The sequence below is a fragment of the Dipodomys ordii genome, unplaced genomic scaffold, assembly GCF_000151885.1.
Source record: "Dipodomys ordii isolate 6190 unplaced genomic scaffold, Dord_2.0 Scaffold45, whole genome shotgun sequence".
Lineage (NCBI taxonomy): Eukaryota > Metazoa > Chordata > Mammalia > Rodentia > Heteromyidae > Dipodomys > Dipodomys ordii.
The window spans coordinates 13,460,868-13,480,249 of NW_012267261.1; the positions used below are offsets into that span (position 1 = coordinate 13,460,868).

The following is a 19,382-nucleotide window of genomic DNA, read 5'->3' on the forward strand; positions in this document are numbered from 1 at the left end:
TTCAACTTTGAAATACCTGTACTCCATTTCTATTGGTGGGCAGCTCTGACCCTGCAGGTGGTGAAAGGTGTGGCAGTTACCTCAGGAGGTTTGGAGCCCACACCAAGGCCAGGTTCCTGGCATGCATGTTGGTCCTGCTGCTGAAGGAGGCGATGTGGGTCAGGTGTCGAATCAAGTATTCCAAGGTCCTGCAATGGTTTATTGTATTACTATTGTTTTTTAATTTTTCAATAAAGTAAGCAACTGTAGTGGGCTGTGTGTGGCCTGACGTCTGGGGACCCATTTCTAAGGTTGGATTTAAGGGACTGTTTATATGGTACACATTTTGAAGGAATAATGTCAAGAAATCAAGACTAATGAATGCAATTTCCTTAGCCCTAGGCCCACTGGCCTGGGGTGGGAACAGGGCTGAACCTCTATCCCCAGCACCAGCCAGAGACTGAACCCAGGAATCCCAGACCTCAGAAGCTGGGGGTTCTTAGTCACCATTTGCTCCTCATTTTACACAAAACTGAATTATCTTCCCACAGTCTAGTTCACATCTAGGTTCTTACAAAGGTTCCTCAGATATATTAGAAGACAAAAGACTAAACAAGGGGAGAGAAATAGGAATAATGAAATAATGTTCAATCTATACTGTATCCATTGACAAAATAAATTCCCTTGTGTTATATTAATCTATAATTCATGTGTAATGAATTCAAATGTGTAACTAATGAAAAAATAACACAAAATCCAAAAATGTTTTCCTAGTTGCAACTAATTTGATGCTCATTTCATGGGCAAACATTATTGACTGCTCTGTTCTTTCTTCTATCTTATCACCAACTGCCTCTTTTTTTTTCTTTCTTTTCTTTTTTTTTGGGTCCGGTCATGGGGCCTGAACTCGGGGCCTGTGCGCTGTCCCTCAGCTCTTCAGCTCAAGGCTAGCACTCTACCACTTGAGCCACAGCGCCACTTCCGGCTTTTTTCTTTTTGCTTATGTGGTGCTGAGGAATCCAACCCAGGGCCTCAGGCATGCAAGGCAAGCGCTCTACCACTGAGCCACCGTCCCAGCCCAACTGCCTCTTTTTAAAAGGTGAGGAGGGGCAGGGATCACTGGGGAAAGTGGTAACATACTAGAGACGGCTAAGGACTGGTCACTAAAGAGTAAGTAGAGACATCTTTCAGCCAAGTGCTCAGTAGCCACACTCAGCTATCTGTGAAGGTCGTCTAGGTTTCTACAGATTTAGTTATGCTAGAATTCTATGTAAGAACCAAGGATGTCACTGTGAGACTAGCTTGTATGATCGGGATGACTTCCTGATTTATTCTGGTAATTCCTTTCCAAGTGACGTGGAGACAGATTACCCTTTACTGCCAGTACTCCTGGCTAAGGCACCAAATCACTCCCACAACAGTGACCTGTTAACTGAGAAATGCCACTATCCACTGAATTTGCTTCCTTTACCGTGTCACCTTCCTCCTTGACATCATATCATACCGAGAGCCTTACCTATAATGGGATGGAGGAAGCTTCTGGATAACATTTTGGATTCGGGCAAGTTGGCCTTCTTCTTGGCAATGTGACACTGCCTCCTGTGGAGAAGAGCATGAAGCATCCTAGTAAGTGCCTGGGAGCTAAGACACCCACCTGTGAGTGCTTGGTACTTGAGCCCTTGGTACTCCAGCCTCACAAACTCCAGCCTAGAGATCACCCTTGCATGTGGCAAGTTCTTCCCTGAATACAGTCAACCAACTACAATTTGTGAGGACTGGTTATGTGAAAAATCTCAGTGTGTGCTCACAAGGAGAGGCGGGCTGTTTGAGTCTCTAGGAGAAGAAAGCACATAAGCATCTGGGTGTGGCCTGCATGGTAGAAAGTGGCAGAGCCTCACATTTGGTGAGGTCAGAGACAGGGACAAAGTTGCATGGAGATGTCCCCGTGAATAGCATGAGTGGCTATTCAGCCAGCTGAGCAGGTGGGCATGACCAGCCATTCCCTACCTAGCAGTGACTCTTCTGTAACCTCAAGTTCTCTTCTACTGTCTGTCCTGGACGCCAAGAGGCAGGGAAGAGATACATGCTTTCCTTGGCAGGGATAAGAGCTTTCTCCCTGAGACCCCGTGGCTTTACAACAAAACTTGCTCTCTGGGGCCGGGAAGGTGGCTCAGTGGTAGAGTGTTTGCCTTGCATGCATGAGGCCCTGGGTTTGATTCCTCAGCCCCACATAAGCAGAAAAACCTGGAAGTGGCGTTGTGGTTCAAGTGGTAGAGCGCTAGGCTTGTGCGGAAGAACTGAGGGACAGTGCCCAGGCCCAGAGTTTAGGCCCCACGACTGACCAAAACAAAAGACAAAAAAAAAACTTGCTCTCTGGTTATTTCCTGTATGTGTATTTTGTTCCCACATCATCCCAGGCCTCCTGGGGGGTGGTAGGGGAGGAAGGCAGTGTGATGACAGGTTGGCTGACATTTATCTCGCACCTGCTTTAGGTTGCTGCACAGCACGGGCATTCTTGGGAAGGTTCTCGAGCCATGTGACTATCCTGAGAGTCTGTCCTGCTGGTGGCCTGGGTCTCAGGTCTCTCTAGGGTAATGCCAACAGGAACATACCACTGGAGTCCAAGGCAATGGTAATGACACCCATTTTGGACTTGTTTTTGAGACAGGGTCTCCCTGTGTAGGTATCCCATGCTGGCTTGGAGCTGTGATTCTCCTGCCTGGTCCCTCTGTGTGCTGGGGTTAACAGGCATGTGCCATCACATCCAGCACGTCATTTTTCTTTAATTGGTATAATTTACATATGTTAGTAATATCATTTACACAATTAGTAATAGATGGATTAGAAATGTGCAATGCTTAAGTTAAGATCTATGAGTGGTTTTCCTAGATACATACTTGGATAGTCCCAGCTAGACTGAGATATACTTTAATAGAAGCTCCTGAACTCACATTTTTCTGGTCTTGAGTTCACAGGTATTTGTGACCGACAGTCTTATATTTTCCTCCTGGTGCTGCAAGCTTCCTTTATAGTTGTATGCAATGCCAGGAATAATCATCAAATATATTCTTTTGTGTGTGCTGGTACTAGGCCTTGAATTCAAGGACTCACACTCTCACTTGGCATTTTCTTCCCTTCAGGCTGGTGTACTAACCACTTGAGTCATGCCTCCACTTCCAGATTTTTTTCTAGTTAAATAAGCTTTGACCTGGCTGGCTTCAAATCTCAATTCTCAGACTGTAGACTTTTGAATAGCTAGGATTACAAGCATGACTAGTGCCCAGTTCAAATACCTGCTTTAATTTGGTAAGTACTACAAACTACAATACACGCAAAGATGAGAGTCTAATGTATGTGTTTTGTATATTGTTCACCTTTATTTGATCCTATCATTTTCTGGCTTGTGTTTAAATGCTAAAGTTCACTCTGAGTTTTGGTGCATTAATTATTCATGAACATAGACAGGCAAACAATTACAGCCAGCATCTGCTGTTTTCCAGGTCCCATTCTCCTGACAGGAAAAGTCCAGGGATTGGCCCAGCCTGGATCTTCTGTCCCTCTCCCCACCCTCTGTTACTGATGGCTTCTCCTTTCTTAAAATGGAAGCTCTGTAAGCTAAGAGATGTAATGAGTCCATGTTTAAAACAGTGCCTGGCTTCCAAAAGTTGCCTATACCTGAAGCATCATGTCAGGGTTTGGGCTATCAAGGTTTTGTGTTGTTTTCTTCCTGAGATTGGGCTTTGTTATCTAACCCTTAAACTTCTGTCTCAACCTCCAGAGAGCAGGAATCATGAGAATATGTCACCATCTTCTGACCCCTTTTACTTTTTATGCCTATCCTAACTCTTAAACTCAGAACTAAATCTGCCTGGGGTGCAGCTGGAAGAGAGAGATCTTCCAGGACCACAGTTGGGGTACTGTCCAAGTAATGGAATCTGAGCTTCCACGAAAGAGTAGCTTTGGGGAAAACAGAACAACCCAGAGCAAGGCCTTGCCATCAAGGTGAAGGTTTAGCAGGTAACGGCTCACCTCTGAAATTCTAGCTACTCAGGAGGCTGAGATCTGAGGATCTTTTTTGTTGTTGTTGTTGTTTGTGGAACTTGAACTCAGGGTCTGGATTCTGCCCTTGAATCTCTTTGTGCTCAAGGCTAGTGCTCTACCACTTGAACCACAGTAGCACTTCCTGAGGATCAAGTTTGGAAGCCACACCAGTCAGATGAATCTGTGAGACTCTTGTTTCCAATTAGCCAGCAAAAAGCTGGCCTTACTGATACCAAGCAAGGATGCAGTACAAATAATCACAGATTCATCCTAGCTCTTTTAAGATTTGAACATCAGCCAGATTGGCCCGGTTTAGTGTTGAGTGAAACTCTCTTCCAGCCAGAAAATAAGGGTGGGGAAATTTTCACCTTCCCTCCTGTACTTGTCTAACATAAGATCTCCTATCCCAGTGGGAGAACACGAAGCTAAAAATAACTTTGCAGTGACTAGACCCCTCCAGAAGGAAAAAAAAATAAGAATTAGGCTCTAAAGAGCTGTGGATGGGATAAGATGGGGGTCGGATGGAGAGAGCTGGAGAAGAAATACATGAAATAAACCAATCCCAACTGGGACCTGCCGGCCTCAGAGGATGGGCCTGCCCTTGCACTTTCAGAAAACAAAGATATTAACAGCTTCCTAAAGTATTAAAGGAACTTTCCATGAGAACTACACCTTTATTCCCCAAACACATTAAAAAAAAAAAAACCCCGGGGAGTGGAGCAAAGATTTGTGCAGCTTGATCCTGGCGAGGCAGTGGGAAGAGGTCTCAGAGCCTCCTTCTGGGCTTTATTGGCCGCCTCCTGCTTCCTGTCCCCTCCCTATCCCAGAGTCTCAGCCTGGCTTCCCTTTACTGGGGCTCTCCTTGCCTGGCAGAGGCCCAGAGGTACTCCACAGCCCTGTTTTCTGAATATGGCCTCTGAGGAAGAGAAGGGAGGTGTCTAGGTGTTCCTAGAAGGCCGTGGCCTGACCCTCCTCATCCGTGTGTCTCACAAAGGCAGGACAATAGCAAGAGTCCCTTGCTTCTTAGCAAACCCTCCAGAAGATTGGGACACCCCTGACTATAACACCCACCCTGTTCCCCCATTCTGCTGAGGGAAAGAGACCTCAAGCTCTCCCTATGGCAAATTGTGCTACCTTTTATTAAAGTAGCCAGCTTCAGCAGGGCACCAGTGGCTCATGCTTATAATCCTAGCTACTCAGGGAGGCTGAGATCTGAGGGTTGCTGTTCCAAGCCAGCGCAGGCAGGAAAGTCTATGAGAGTCACATTTCAAATTAACTACCAAAAAGCTAGCTGTGGCTCAAGGATAGAGTGCTAGCATTGAACACTGAAGCTCAGACACAGCACCCAGGCACTGAATTCAAGCTCCAGGATCAGCCAAAAAACAAGCCAGCAAACAAACAAAAAACACAGGAGGCTAAGATCTGAGGATCACAGTTCTAGCCAACTCAGGCAGGAAAGTCCATGAGACTCTTATCTCCAGTACACTACTCAGAAAAAGCTCGAAGTGGTGCTGTGGCTCAAGTGGTAGAGCACAAGCCTTAAGCACAAAATGGCTCAGTGACAGCACTAGGCTCTGAGTTCAAGCCCTAGGACCAGCAAAAAATAAAAATAAAATAAAATTAAAAAGGTGGGGGTGGGGAGAGGAGGGAAGGAGCTGGGCATCAGTGGCCATAACTGTCATCCTAGCTATTCCGAAGGCTGAAATCTGAGGATTGAGATTAGAAGCCCGCTGGGGCAGGAAAAGTCTATGAGACCCTTATTTCCAATAACCTAAAAAAAAAAAGCCAGAAGTAGAACTGTCGTGTAAGTGACAGAACATTCATCTTACTTAAAAATCATAAAAACAGTTTACACAATATACACAAAAATCTGTGCATATAATTTTTTTTAAAAAGCAATTCATAAAATAAAATACACAGATGAAAGTCAGTTTTATACACATTCTCTTTCCTACCTGAAGAAACGAGCACCAGAAATGACAGGGTTGTCTGTGAATTCCTCTGCCCCTCCTCCCAATGTAGCCCCTGGCTTGCTCTGTACTAGCCACACTGGCTTTCCTGCAGCTCAGCACACACACTCCAACGGGGTCTTGGCATCTGCTGTTTCTTCCTGTCACCCTCTTTACTTAGATAGGATCACAGTCGGTTCCTACACTTTACCCTTGCCTGTTTAAATGCTGCTTCATAGAGCTGCCTCTGATTATCCTACCTAAAATAGCAATCTCTCTCCAGCACTGGGAGAGAGGACTTATCAACAGTTCTCACTAGAGATCTACGGTCTCTCTCTCCTCCACTGAAATGCAAGACACACTAAAGCAAGGATGGTATCTATTATTGTTTATTATGAAATCTGCCATCTGTGGAGCTATGCCTGCCAAGGGCATGTATAGGTGCTTTCCTACTCCCATCTCCCTTACTAAACACATTTGTGGAGTAAGTGAATGAGTCAATGAATAAGTGAATGAGTCAATATCTTGCTTTATGCTTGACCAGGTACATTCTCAACATGTTTCTAGGACAATTCTCTGCCCGAGATGATTTCCCATTTGTGATCGATGCCAAACCTGCTGAAACAGCACCTTTGCTCAGTAGGGATCCTGGCAGGGTGGTCAGCCTGGTCTGCCCGGGACTGGGGGATTCTGCTCACATGGGAGTGACTCTATCCTCATTTGTGGCCACCTTGAGCTCACAGCCTGCCTGTCTTTGCCTCTAGCCAGGCATCAGGGGTTTGCTTCAAGTGACATTTCAGATGATAAACCTGCCAGCAAGAGTTTACTAGAGTAACAGTTCCATTTTTCAGTAGCTGGAAAACAGGGGTAAGAAATACAATAGGGAGTACAATGAATACAGTTCTTGTCCTCAGAGGCTTACAGTTTAATTAGGGAGACAGATTCATAGAGAAACAAATTCACGCCTGTAACTCTAGCCACCCAAGAGGCTGATATCTGAAGATCAACATTCAAACCTCTTCTCCCCAAAGCAGGAAAGTCTATGAGACCCTTTTCTCCAATTAACCTCTAAAAAACAAAAACAAAACAAAACAACCTGGAAATGGAGCTGTGGCTCAGTGGTCGAGTGCTAGCCTTGAAGAACAAAACAGCTCAGAGACAGCCCCAGTAATGGCAGAAACAAACTAACAAGAAGAAACAGTTGGTACATAATTAATTTGTCTTCCCTAAAAATGCAGAACCTGTGATGATTCCCTTACTTCGGCATGTAATGATTTCAGCCAGACTCATCTGAATGAAACTGAATTTTTCCTAAAATGAAATGCTGAGTTTTGCTCACTGGATCTATCTTGGTCAATGAGATTTATCTGAGATGCTAACTGTGAAATGCTGTTTTGGTTTTGTTTTCTTCTGATAATTAAAAAGTGGAATTTAGGTTGAACAATTGCTTCCAAGCATCTCAGCTCTAATTCTAAGAACAGGTTACCTCATTTGGAAAAAAAGATCCTTGAAGATGTGATTGAATTAGGAGCTGGAGATTTTCCTAGATTATCTGGATGAACCCTCAAATCAGCTCTCAGTAAGCTTTAAGAAGGCTGTAGCTGGAGATATGACACAGACAGAAGACACTGTGATCCCAAAGAGGGGGCAGGGAGCAGGGAAGGGAAAGAGGTAGTCACAAGCCAAGGAATGGCAGAAGCTACCAGAAGCCCCAAGAGGCAAAGGGTAGATTTTCCTCTAGAGAGAGAAAGCACAGCCCGGTGGAAAGGAATGATTTCAGACTTCTTTCAGGTCTCTAGATCTGTATAAATTTCTGTTGTTTAAGATGCCCAGTTTGCGGTCATTTGTTATATACAGTAGTCACAGGAAACAAATGAATGTGATCAAAATTAAAAACATGAACTCTGCAGAAAATAATTTTTTTTTGGTCAGTTGTGAGGCCTGGATGCTGTCCTTCAGCTCTTTTCCTCAAGGCTAGCGTTCTATCACTTGAGCCACAGCTCCACTTCTGGTTTTGGAGTGGTTAATTGGAGAGAAGAGTCTCATGGGGACTTTTCTTCCTGGGCTGGCTTTGAACCATGACCCTCAGATCTCCACCTCCTGAACAGCTAGGATGATAGGTATGAGCCACTGACGCCCCCCTGTGTTGGTTTGTTTTTAATTACACCACTCACAAATAACCCCTACAGACCTGCTTACACATGATGCATAAGAGAAGCTGTCAGCCTCAGGCTCCTGAATACCAGCGGCTTTTCCCATTTACTGGCAAACCCCACTTTTACCATTTCACTTTGTATTGTGGCCAGGAAATACCTTCAAGCATGTGACTTTACCTGGCTACCCTAGTTTTGATTTGTCATTTCTTTTACATTTGTCATTCAGTAATTTTTCTATTGATACACATGTAGACAGTTTCCAAAATTCAGACATTAGCTACTGTCTTGTGATGAAGATGATTGTCTATCATTTACTCGTGTGACAACTGATTCTTACCTTAGAATGGAGGCCAGGGAAGGGTTCCTGGGTTAAGGAACATGAGTGCATTAGGGCTCCTGACAGAGTTCTGAGATATACAAACCAGTCATATTTCCAGTAAAAAGTAGGAAGAGTCAGTCTAACACCAGCTTGTCAGTATGAATGATAATAACATCATCATCATCATCATCATCATGATTTATAGTACTGGGGTTTGAACTCAGGTCCTAACACTAACTAGATAGGTACTCTGATGACCCCAGCCCATTTTATTTTAATTATTTTTCAGATAGAGTCTCACTTCTATCTTCACATCATAATCCTCCTACCTCAGCCTCTAGTAGATAGCTGGGATTCCTGGTGGACAGCTTCCACACTCAGGTTGTTCTTTGATAGAGGGCTTACTACTTTTTGCCTTGATTGTTCCTGTTGAGCCATGATATTCCTACCGCTGTCCCCTCAGTAGCTGGTATGACAGGCCAGAAGCTTATTTGGTAATTTAAAAATAATTGTATCTTTTTTTGTTGTTGTTGTCAGTCGTGAGGCCTGAACTCTGGACCTGGGTGCTATCACTCAGCTCTTCAGCTCAAGGCTAGTTCTCTACCTCTTGAGCCATGGCACCACTTCAGGCTTTTTCTGCTTATATGGTGCTAGGAATCGAACCCAGGGCCTCATGCATGCAAGGCAAGCACTCTACCACTAAGCCACCTTCCCAGCCCTAATTATATCTTTTTTTTCTATGAACTCTCTGTTGAAGTTCTTTGCTTATTTCTTTAGTGAGGTACTATGTCTTGTTTGTTCATTTATCTGTCTTTTGGAAGGTAAGGAGGGGTACAGAAGAGGTAAGACAAAGGGTGAACAAATGTAGCAGTAGTACTCACTAGACACTATGTTGAAAATGAACTATACAACTTGTGGGTGGGTTAGGGAGGGAAGAGAGAGAGGAAAGGGGTGATATCATCCAAAAAGACACGTACTCTTTACCTGAATTATGAAACCGTAACCTGTCTGTATGTCACCCTCTGTATGTCACCTTTATAATAACAATAAAAATATACTAAAATTTTTGAGAAGCATTACGACAACTGACAACCTCTCTACTGAATTTCTAAGGTATTTTCTATGTTCTTCTTACATAGTTCCTCCAGTTCAAATTTTTAGAAAAAAAATCAAAACAAAACTGAGAGCATTACAAAAATTAAAAGATTAAGAGGAAACTGTTTCCTTCTGAAGTTTCTAGACAAGAAACCACTTCTACCATCAACTAGAATAGACTATTACTTAAAAACAGACTGCTGCAGTTCATTAGCTCAATGATATCCTATTTTATCTTAATGAGAGAGAACACTGCCCTACAATAAGAGGATCACAACTACAAACGAATGAACAATCAAGTTTATGCACAATTAAAATAGCAGTAACACAGTATTTTTAGTTGATTCAGACTGGCAAGTAATTTAATAAATTGAGACTCATGGGTGAGGCCGTAGAGAAAAGTGCTTTCCTGTCTCTCTAGAGAACAATTTGGCAGTACATGACAAAATTTACACAAAAACTGAAGAACCTGTGTGGCTCAAGTTCAGAGCACCTACCTAACAAGTAAGTGTGAGGCTCTGAGTTGAAATCCCCGGGATCAACCAACCAACAAACCAAAGGAAAGAGAGCTGTGAGCTCTGGGAATAAGGAATGAGGTGTTTACACTAGGGGGCTTGGATTTAATCCCCAGCACTGAAAATCTCCAAAAGTTGAAAAGGAAATCTTTGGTCAATAAATATACCCCAGTGAGCCTTCTCTAAGGACACTGACAGAAGTAGAAAGTCATGTGTGCACATTATAATTTATTACAAGGTTTCTTTGTTTATTGTGCCTGTACTGGGGGTTGAACTCAGAGCCTGGGTGTTGTCCCTTCAACCTTTTGTTCAAGGTTAGTGCTCTACCACTTGAATCACAGCTCTACTTCTCACTTTTTGTGCTAGGGATTTTCCTGTCCTGTTGGCTTTGAACTTTGATCCTTAGGTCTTTATTTTAATGTTTAGAAAAGTAAACTATTGGGAAAAAAACCCAAACAAACAAGAACCTAAGTACCCGATCAGATCGCTTTCAGAAATGACATACATGAGAGAATCTTGGGTAAAAATCATGCCTCTATTAACAAGAAAGATGGCCATATGCTTGAAATAGAAGTGTGTGTGTGTGTGTGTGTGTGTGTGTGTGTGTGTCAGAGAGAGGGGGGGAGAGATGAAGGGAGAAAGGTACAAAGAGACTTTCTGAGTATTAATATACCTGGGTGTAGAACTTCTCCTTTATACCTTGTTGTATTACTTTAATTTTTGCAGTAACAGTTTGTTTTGATTTGGGAAAGTAAAAACACTGCACAAAAAAAAGACCGAAGAATGGTAACCCTGTCTCTCTCTCTGGTCTTAAAGGAAAGAGAAGACAGAGGGCTACTTTCTACTTTTCTCCATTTTCCAAATTATCCCTTATCGAATATGATTACTTTGCTATTTTTGGTGATATTAGGGTTTGAGACTCAGTGCCTTGTGCTTGCTAGGTAGGTACTCCAATACTTGAGCCATACTCCCAGCCCATTTTACTTCAATTGTAGCTGGGCTTACAAGAGTATGCCACTGTACTCAGCTTATTTGTTGAGATGGAAGTCTTGCTAACTTTTGCTTGGGCTGGTCTTGCATCTTGATCCTCCTCCTGAATAGCTGAGACTGCAGGTGTGTTCACTAGGTACCCCTGATTGACCAGTCAATCTTCTTGTTCTATCTTCCCTTTGCCCACCACCTCTTTCCCCAACTTCTAAAAGAAACACAGAAGGAACCACTGGATCAAAAAAGAAGCAGCATGAGGTGAAGCAACAGTGTGTGTGGGGGGTGTCTCAGGTTCCTGTTTTGCCTTTGCTGTGTGACCTTGGGCCGGCTACTTTACCTCTCTGGTTCTCCGCTTCCTTCCTCTACAATGAGGCACATTCAGATGACTATAAACACGGAGATAATCTAACCCAGCTCTTAAAACAAACAACTCAAAATTCAAGAAGGCAAAACAGAGCCAACGGTGTCTACCACCCTCCCTTCCCCCCCACACCATCCTCCTTCACCGCACGGCGAAGATCATGTCAGCCAGCTGGTCAGTTTTATGATTGTTATTTTAGTGTCAGAACGCTCCTTGGCCCGTCCATGCATCTCACCCGTAACCACAGTGGAAATGCAAACACTCACCGTGAACTTGTCATAGAGCTCATAAGTCAGGAGGGGGTTGGGCAGCTCACGGAAGTAGAGCTTGCAGAGGGAGCCCACGCAGTGGATGTCCTGCAGGTACACCTCCTTTGTCAGATCTGGACAATGGTCTGAGACAAACTCCTGCCTGAAACAACACAGATGAGACATAACAATCCCAGAGGGCTGGGAAGGTGGCTCAGTGGTAGAGTTGCTTGCCTAGCATTCAGGAAGCCCTGGGTTCCATTCCTCAGTACCACATACACAGAGAAAGGCGAAATGGTGCTATGGCTCAAGTGGTACAGTGCTAGCCTTGAGCTGAAGGGCTCAGGGACAGTGCCCAGGCTCTGAGTTCAAGCCCCAGGACTGCCCCCCCGCCACCCCAAATCACAGATCTTAGCTTGGTTGGCAGTGTGGTTTCTTTTTTTTTGGGTCCGGTCGTGGGGCCTGAACTCTGGGCCTGGGCGCTGTCCCTCAGCTCTTCAGCTCAAGGCTAGCACTCTACCACTTGAGCCACAGTGCCACTGCCGGCTTTTTTTTTTGCTTATGGGTGCTGAGGAATTGAACCCAGGGCCTCAAGCATGCAAGGCAAATGCTCTACCACTGAGCCACTTTCCCAGCTCTGTGGTTTCTTTTTTAAGAAAAGGTCTTTGCTATGTAGCCCAGGCAGGTACTGAAACTCAATACCCTCTGCCTCCTGAGTGCTGGGATTACAGGCACAAGCTACCACACTCAACTGATTTGAATATAATTATATATATACATATATATGTGTGTCTATATATACACTTTTATATGTAGATAGCTTCATATGTGTGTATGTGCATAAATATACACTTATATACGTAGCTATCTGCATATATGTGTATGTATACTTATATATGTATATGTCTACATGTATATGTATATGTCTACATGTATATGTATACATATATATATATATATATATACACACACACACATACACACACACATATAAAGACAGAGGGAGAGTGCACGTGCACCATTCCTGGACTTGAACTTGGCACAGGCACTGTCTCTGAGCTTCCTTTCCTCAAGGCTAACCCTCTACTACTTGAGCCACTGCTCTACTTCCAGCCTTTTTTAATTTTGTCATTTATTGGAAGTAAGTATCTCATGGACTTTCCTACCTGGGTTGGCTCTGAACTGAGATTCTCAGACCTCAGCCTCCTAACTATTTTTTTTTTTTAAATCTTGGTTCTACTCCAAGTACAAGTAAGACTTGCCAGGAGAAGACTTCCACTCCCAATCTGGGTTGACTTTGCAAAATCTGCTGTGGTTCAAAGCCATAAAACTCACTGGCAAATGTCTTTCCCCACTGCATTGTATCTCCAAGTCCTGGTTCCAAACACTGGGGAAATATGAAACCAATTTGCAAGAGGCCGATTAAAATTTCAGTTTTTTCCAAAACACCGCTCCAAGTGAAATTTTCTTTCTTCCCAGACAGACACAAACCAGGGTAGGGCAGATCCTTATCACTCATCTCCACAGACTCCGGGAATAAACCTGTTTTATCTGGAGACTCAAACCCAAGGTTTGGGAAAGTTTTAATGAACTATCTCTTTGATGCCTGGTGGAAACTTCTCGGCTGCTTGATTATGACTCCTTCAGGATATCCGAGCTTAAAAACATCATAAGCAAGCAACAGTGGGAAGTCTGAGAACATCATCTGATTCCAGGATCTTTTTTTCAGCCTTCCTATGTAGCCCTAGCTGGTTTCACACTCCCAATCCTCCGCGTGCCTCAGTCTCCTAAATGATGGGATTACAGGTATGTACCTCCAGGCCCAGTTCATCTCTGGTTTCTAATTATAAAACATTTCCCAACACCTCCATATTAATAACCTGTTTAAAAACGAGAAATTTAGCTGAGCATTGATGGCTCACACCTGCACTCTGGAGACTGAGAGCTCAAGACTGTGGTTCAAAGCCAACTTGAGCAGGAAATTCCATGAGACGCTTATCTGCAATTAACCACCAAAAAGCCAGAAGTGGAGTGGCTCAAGTGGCAGAGTGAAAAAGCTCAGAGATAGCACCCAGGTCCTGAGTTCAACCCCCAGGATCAGCACGCATGCACGTGCACATGTACACACACACACACACACACACACACACACACGCACGCACGCACGCACGCACGCACGCACGCACGCACGAGAAAAATAGGAGCTGTAAAATATAAGGTTTCTGGGTAGTAGCAAGATTCTTGAGAACCACTGTTTCCAGAACTGCATACTACTAGTTTCTATTCTGATTCTGCCCTTTTAAGAAATGGTGGAATCTAGTTATGCTGTTTCATGCCTATAATCCCAGCCACTCTGGAGCCAAAGATCAGGAGAACGCCATTGGAAGCCAGCCCATAGCAAAGTTAGCAAGACCTCATCTCAGTCAGTAAGTAGCGTAGGGTAACATTTAACCATCATCTCAGCTATGGGGAAACCACAATAGGAGGATTATAGTCTGACTCTGGCTCCCAGAAAAAATTGGGAGTCCCTGTCTAAAAAACAGATGATGTAGAAAGAGGGCTGGGGGGCATAGCTCGAGTGCCAGAGAACCTACCCAAAAAATGGGAGGCTTTGCGTTCAAACCGCAGTACTGTCTGAACAACAATGTCACATTGTTAGCGGAATTATAAACATAGAAACTCATTAAAATCTATGGCCACCTGGTGTAGCTCAGTAGTTTAGCACTTGTCCACCAAACACAAAGCCCAGGGTTTGATTCCCAGCACTACGAAGGAAAACAGACAAACAATCTATGTTCCAATGAACAGATTCTTTTTTCTCTTCTTTGCTGGTACTGGGGTTTGAATTCAGGATCCTGAGCTTGGTCATCTCGCACTCTACCACTTGAGCCATACCTCTAGCTCTGGTTTTAGCTGGTTATTTTGAAGATGGTGTCTCACCGAGTTTTTTGCCCAAGCTGGCTTTGAACTGTGATCCTTTGGATCTCAGCTTCCACAGTAGCTAGGATTATAGGCATGAGCCACTAGCATCTGGCCAAACTGTTTTGCTTCTGCAAGAGTAAAAAGGATGCTTTCTTCCTATAGTATAACTATATTCCTTTTGTGTAACAAGATTTGGCAAGTAGGGGCAGATACCGGATAGGAGGAGGGAGTCAAAACTGAGTTATGTTTATAGTGTGTTAAATCTTACATATTCACCTTGTAGTAAGAATGGTCTTAATGTTTTAAAGGCTTCATTGATAATTAAAGAACATATAATGAATATATAAAAACAACACTGATGGCAGCATTTTTGCTGTTAAAAATAATATGCAAAATACGTAAGACTATTGTCTCTTGTAGCCCTAGCACCTACAGACACAGATCTGATGGACAGCAGAAGGCTCATTGGAGAATTCTTCTATATTATTCTCTTCGCTTACCTCAGCCGCTGTATGTTTGAGGTGACTCCTGAAAGCCGGTAGACCCCATCCACAATACCATGAGTCTCTATAAATTCTGCACAGCTCTTCAACACATATGGAACTAAGCAAAGAAAAAAAAAGCAATAAAGTATTAGATGTAAATCTGTCCTGTAAAGATACACTTTAAATAAAAATCCAGTTGGCTCCAAGGACAAGCAAGTATGGGATGCCCAAGAAATACAAGTGGAAACAATTACTGATAAGTGGTAATGATTTTTTAATTAGTAAAATCTAATGTTCAGCTGTACATGGTAGAGCATACTTGTAATCCCAATTACTCGGGAGGAAGAGATAGGCTGGCCCTGGGCAAAAGCCACTACTTGAAAAATAAGGCAAAAAAATGTGGAGATGTGGCTCAAGTGGTAGAGTTCCTGCCTAGCAGACTGTGATACCCTGAGTTCAAACCCCAGTGTCATACAAAGAAAAAAAGATGGGAACCCCACCCACATGCTTCCTGCTGCCATTGATTTAATGGACAGACAAAGGCAGCAGGAGGCTGACATGGTCTACTGTATTCCTGCCTCTCCACAGGTTCAGAGCCTGAGTCGAAGTTTGTGTTCTTGTTCTCTTTGGGGCTGATCTGAAGGGACTTGGCAGACTTGAGTGATCTAAGGGCAGGTACAATGACCTGAGAGCAAGTCCCTCATAACCCTGGAGGTCTCTGGAAGAATGCAGCCTCTGACCCAAGTCTTCAATGGCTCCCTGGGGGTCAACAAGTGACAAGGAACCTCCATGAGTGGAGGCTGCTTTAGCACCATGCCAGTGTGGCCAACACATACCCATTCGATTAGACCAATGTCCATTCACCATGCTATTGCACATGCTCACCCTCATACACACCCCAGACTGGACTGTAGGTGTGGAAATACCAGATGTGCAGATCCTACAACATTCTACCCAATTTTTCTCTTGTGGTGCTAGGAATCAAATTCAAGACCTCTGGCATGCAAGACACACACAGTGTGGGCCTCTACTGGTCTCCATAACAAAACTAAACCCTGCTACCCTGGCTATGTTATTCCATAAAGAACCCTTCTGCTGAGAGCTGCACCCCTCCAGGACATCTCCAGGGCCTTGCCCTTATTCTAGCCTCCAAGAAAGGAACTGGGGTATGAAGAGGTCAAGCAGTTCCAGGGATGGGAAATATGGAGGCCAGAGGCCAAGGAGGTACAGTTCCTGTGATGTAAGTGAACGAATATGGAAGTGGGGCATAGGAGGGGCCTAGGGTCAGATGCTCAGCTTGTCTTCCCTCAGAAGAGCTACAATTAAATGTTTCGTAAAATAAGACTCTAAGTAAGATTATGTCTCCTATCCTTATGCAAATACATAGAAGGAATTCGCAGCCTTCTCTCTCTCTTACACACACACACACACACACACACACACACCCCTTAAAACCCCAGGGTGTGCATCAGCTCAGAGCCACAAGCAGCCACGTGTGGTCTTAGGCTAAGAGTATGGGTCTGGATGCCACATTGTCCTTGCGAGTTCCAGTGAAATGTATGATTCTGTTGTTTGTTTCCACATCTACTCTAGGAAGATGGTGATGATGTTTGCCTACTAGCTAGGACAAAGGTAACACTTGTGATCACTTTCCCAGACACAGAAAAAAACATCCCACAATGATGGCTATTACTTCGACCTATAGTGTAGTTATTACATAAATTTATCTATCTCTGCCCATAATGGGAGCTCAGGGCCTGGGTGCTTTCCATTAGGTTTTTCCGCTCAAGGCTAATGCTCTACTATTTGAGCTACATCTCCATTTCCAGCCTCTTGCTGGTTGGAGATGAGCATTTTGTACTTGTCTGTCTGGACTTGCTTCTTCCAACCATGATCCTCAGATCTCAGCCTCCTGAGTAAGTCAGAATTACAGATGTAAGCCCCTGGTATCTGGCTAGCATGAGAGACTTTATAATTTGTTTTTTTTTTTTGGTGAAGGCAGGGCGGGCCTTCTTCCTGCTGTGAAATGGGATTCTTCTAGTCAACACACCTCCCTACTTGGCCATTGCTGCTGTGTCCTTCTTTGGCATAGATTTCTTTCTTTTTTTTTCTTTCCTGAATATATATATATATATATAGAGAGAGAGAGAGAGAGAGAGAGAGAAAGAGAGAGAGATATCTCTATATATATTTATTGTAAAGATACTGTACAGAGGGGTTAGTTACATGAGCAATGTAATGAGTCCATTTCCTACTGAGCATTGTTACACCCTCCTCTATTTTTCCTCTACCATCCCATTCCTCCCTACCTCCCCAGCATTTCTCTCCCCTCTTCCAACTCCCCCCTCCCAAAGTTGTAAAGTTTGTATTCAACATACTGTCTTGTACGTATCATTGTTACAGTGGGTCATCCTGTAATCTTATTTCAGCATTTTGTTACTTCCCTTCCCCTCTCCAAATTAGAAAAATGTATATAAAAGATGCAGGACACTAGAATCAAATACAGTGACAACAGGGGTTGTACCATGGGTGAAGAAACAAAAAAAAATCACACAGTACATTATAGGTTCATTAAAAAGCACAGTAACAAAGATAAAACCTCTTGTGTCCCTATCTTGGGGTTCATTTTGCTTAGCATCAGGTTATATGGTCAATAGCTTTTGGCCTCTTCTGCTTGTCCTAGACATATACAAGTTATTGCATGGGACCTATGTTTCTTTGGGCCTGGCTTACTTCACTTAATATAATTTTTTCCAAATCTTTCCATTTCCTAATAAATGGGGCAGTGTCATTCTTTCTGATGGAGGCATAGAATTCCAGAGAGAGAGAGAGAGAGAGAGAGAGAGAGAGAGAGAGTGTGTATCACATTTTCTTGATCCATTCATCTACTGAGGGGCATCTGGGTATGTTCCATATCTTAGCTATAGTGAATAACGCTGCAATAAACATAGTTGTGCTGGTAGCTTTAGTATGGCCTTGTTTGTGATCGTTTGGGTAAATGCCTAAAATTGGAATTGCTGGGTCATAGGGGAGCTCTATGTGGAGTCTTTTGAGAACTTCCATTCTGCTTTCCAAATTGGTTGAACAAGTTTACATTCCCACCAACAATGCAGTAGGGTTCCCTGTTGGCCACATCTATCCAGCATCTGTTGTTATGAGATTTCTTGATTATAGCCATTCTAACTGGGGTGAGGTGGAATCTCAATGTTGTTTTGATTTGCATTACTTTTATGGCTAAAGAAGTTGAATATTTCTTCATGTGTCTATTGGCCATTCTTATTTCCTCTTCAGAGATGTCTCTTTAAGTCTTTAGCCCATTTATTAATTGGGCGGTTGTTTCTTTGAGGATTTGTTGTTAGGGGATTTAATTTTTTGAGTTCTAAATATATTTTTGATATGAGACCCTTGTCCGTTGTATGGCTAGTGAAGATCTTCTCCCAATCTTTGGGCTTTCTCTTGATCTTGCTTGCTATGTCCTTTGCCATGCAGAAGCTCTGCAGTTTCATACAATCCCATTTGTCCAATCGTTCTTTGATTTGTTGTTTCTGGGTCTTTATTAAGAAAATTTTGGCCTGTGCCAAGCAGACCTAGAGTTTCTCCTATTCTGTCCTGGAATGTTTTCAGAGTGCCTTTGCCTTCGAGGTCTTTGATCCATTTGGAGTTGATTCTGGTGCAGGGTGATATATACAGATCTAGCTTTAGTTTTCTACAGGTGCTTAACCAATTTTGCCAGCACCATTTACTGAAGAGGCTATCTTCCTTCCATTCTATTTTTTTAGCTCCCTTATTGAAGATTAGGTGCTATAGATCTGTGGGTTCATTTCTGGGTCTTCAGTCCTATTCCACTGGTCCTCAGGTCTACTCTTGTGCCAATACCAAGCTGTTTTGATTACTATGGCTTTGTAGTAAAGTTTGAAGTTTAGAATTGATATTCCTCCAGCACTTTTCTTTCTGCTAAGGATTCTTTTTGCTATTTGGGGTCTTCTGTTGTTCCTTATGAATTTCTAGATTGTTTCTTCTATTTCCTTGAAGAATGAGGTTGGGATATTGATAGGTATGGCACTGAAATTGTAGATAGCCTTTGACAGTATTGTCATTTTCACAATGTTGATTCTCTCAATCCAGGAGCATGGGAGCTTTTTTCCACTTCTTAGTTCTGTTTTAATTACCTTTTTCAGGATTTTAAAGTTTTCATTGTAGAGATCCTTCACTTCTTTAGTTCAGTTAACTCCTAGGTATTTTATTTTTTGTTGGGCTATTACAAAAGGAGTTGCTTCCAGATTTCAGCCACGTTCTTATTATTGGCATGCAGGAAATTGGCATAG

The 19,382-nt window shown here is 43.2% G+C and overlaps 1 protein-coding gene across 1 annotated transcript in view; it reads right to left on the bottom strand.

Annotated features, from left to right (window-relative positions):
• The window catches only part of Arhgap31 (Rho GTPase activating protein 31), a 106,136-nt gene that overhangs the window by 21,513 nt on the left and 65,241 nt on the right, over positions 1-19,382 (bottom strand). Inside the window, exons 2-5 of the mRNA XM_013019494.1 lie at positions 15,073-15,175; positions 11,669-11,813; positions 1,496-1,578; positions 81-188 (exon numbers count right to left, since the gene is read on the bottom strand). Of these exons, the coding sequence (XP_012874948.1) occupies positions 81-188; positions 1,496-1,578; positions 11,669-11,813; positions 15,073-15,175 (439 nt within the window). The remainder of the gene's footprint in view (positions 1-80; positions 189-1,495; positions 1,579-11,668; positions 11,814-15,072; positions 15,176-19,382) is intronic.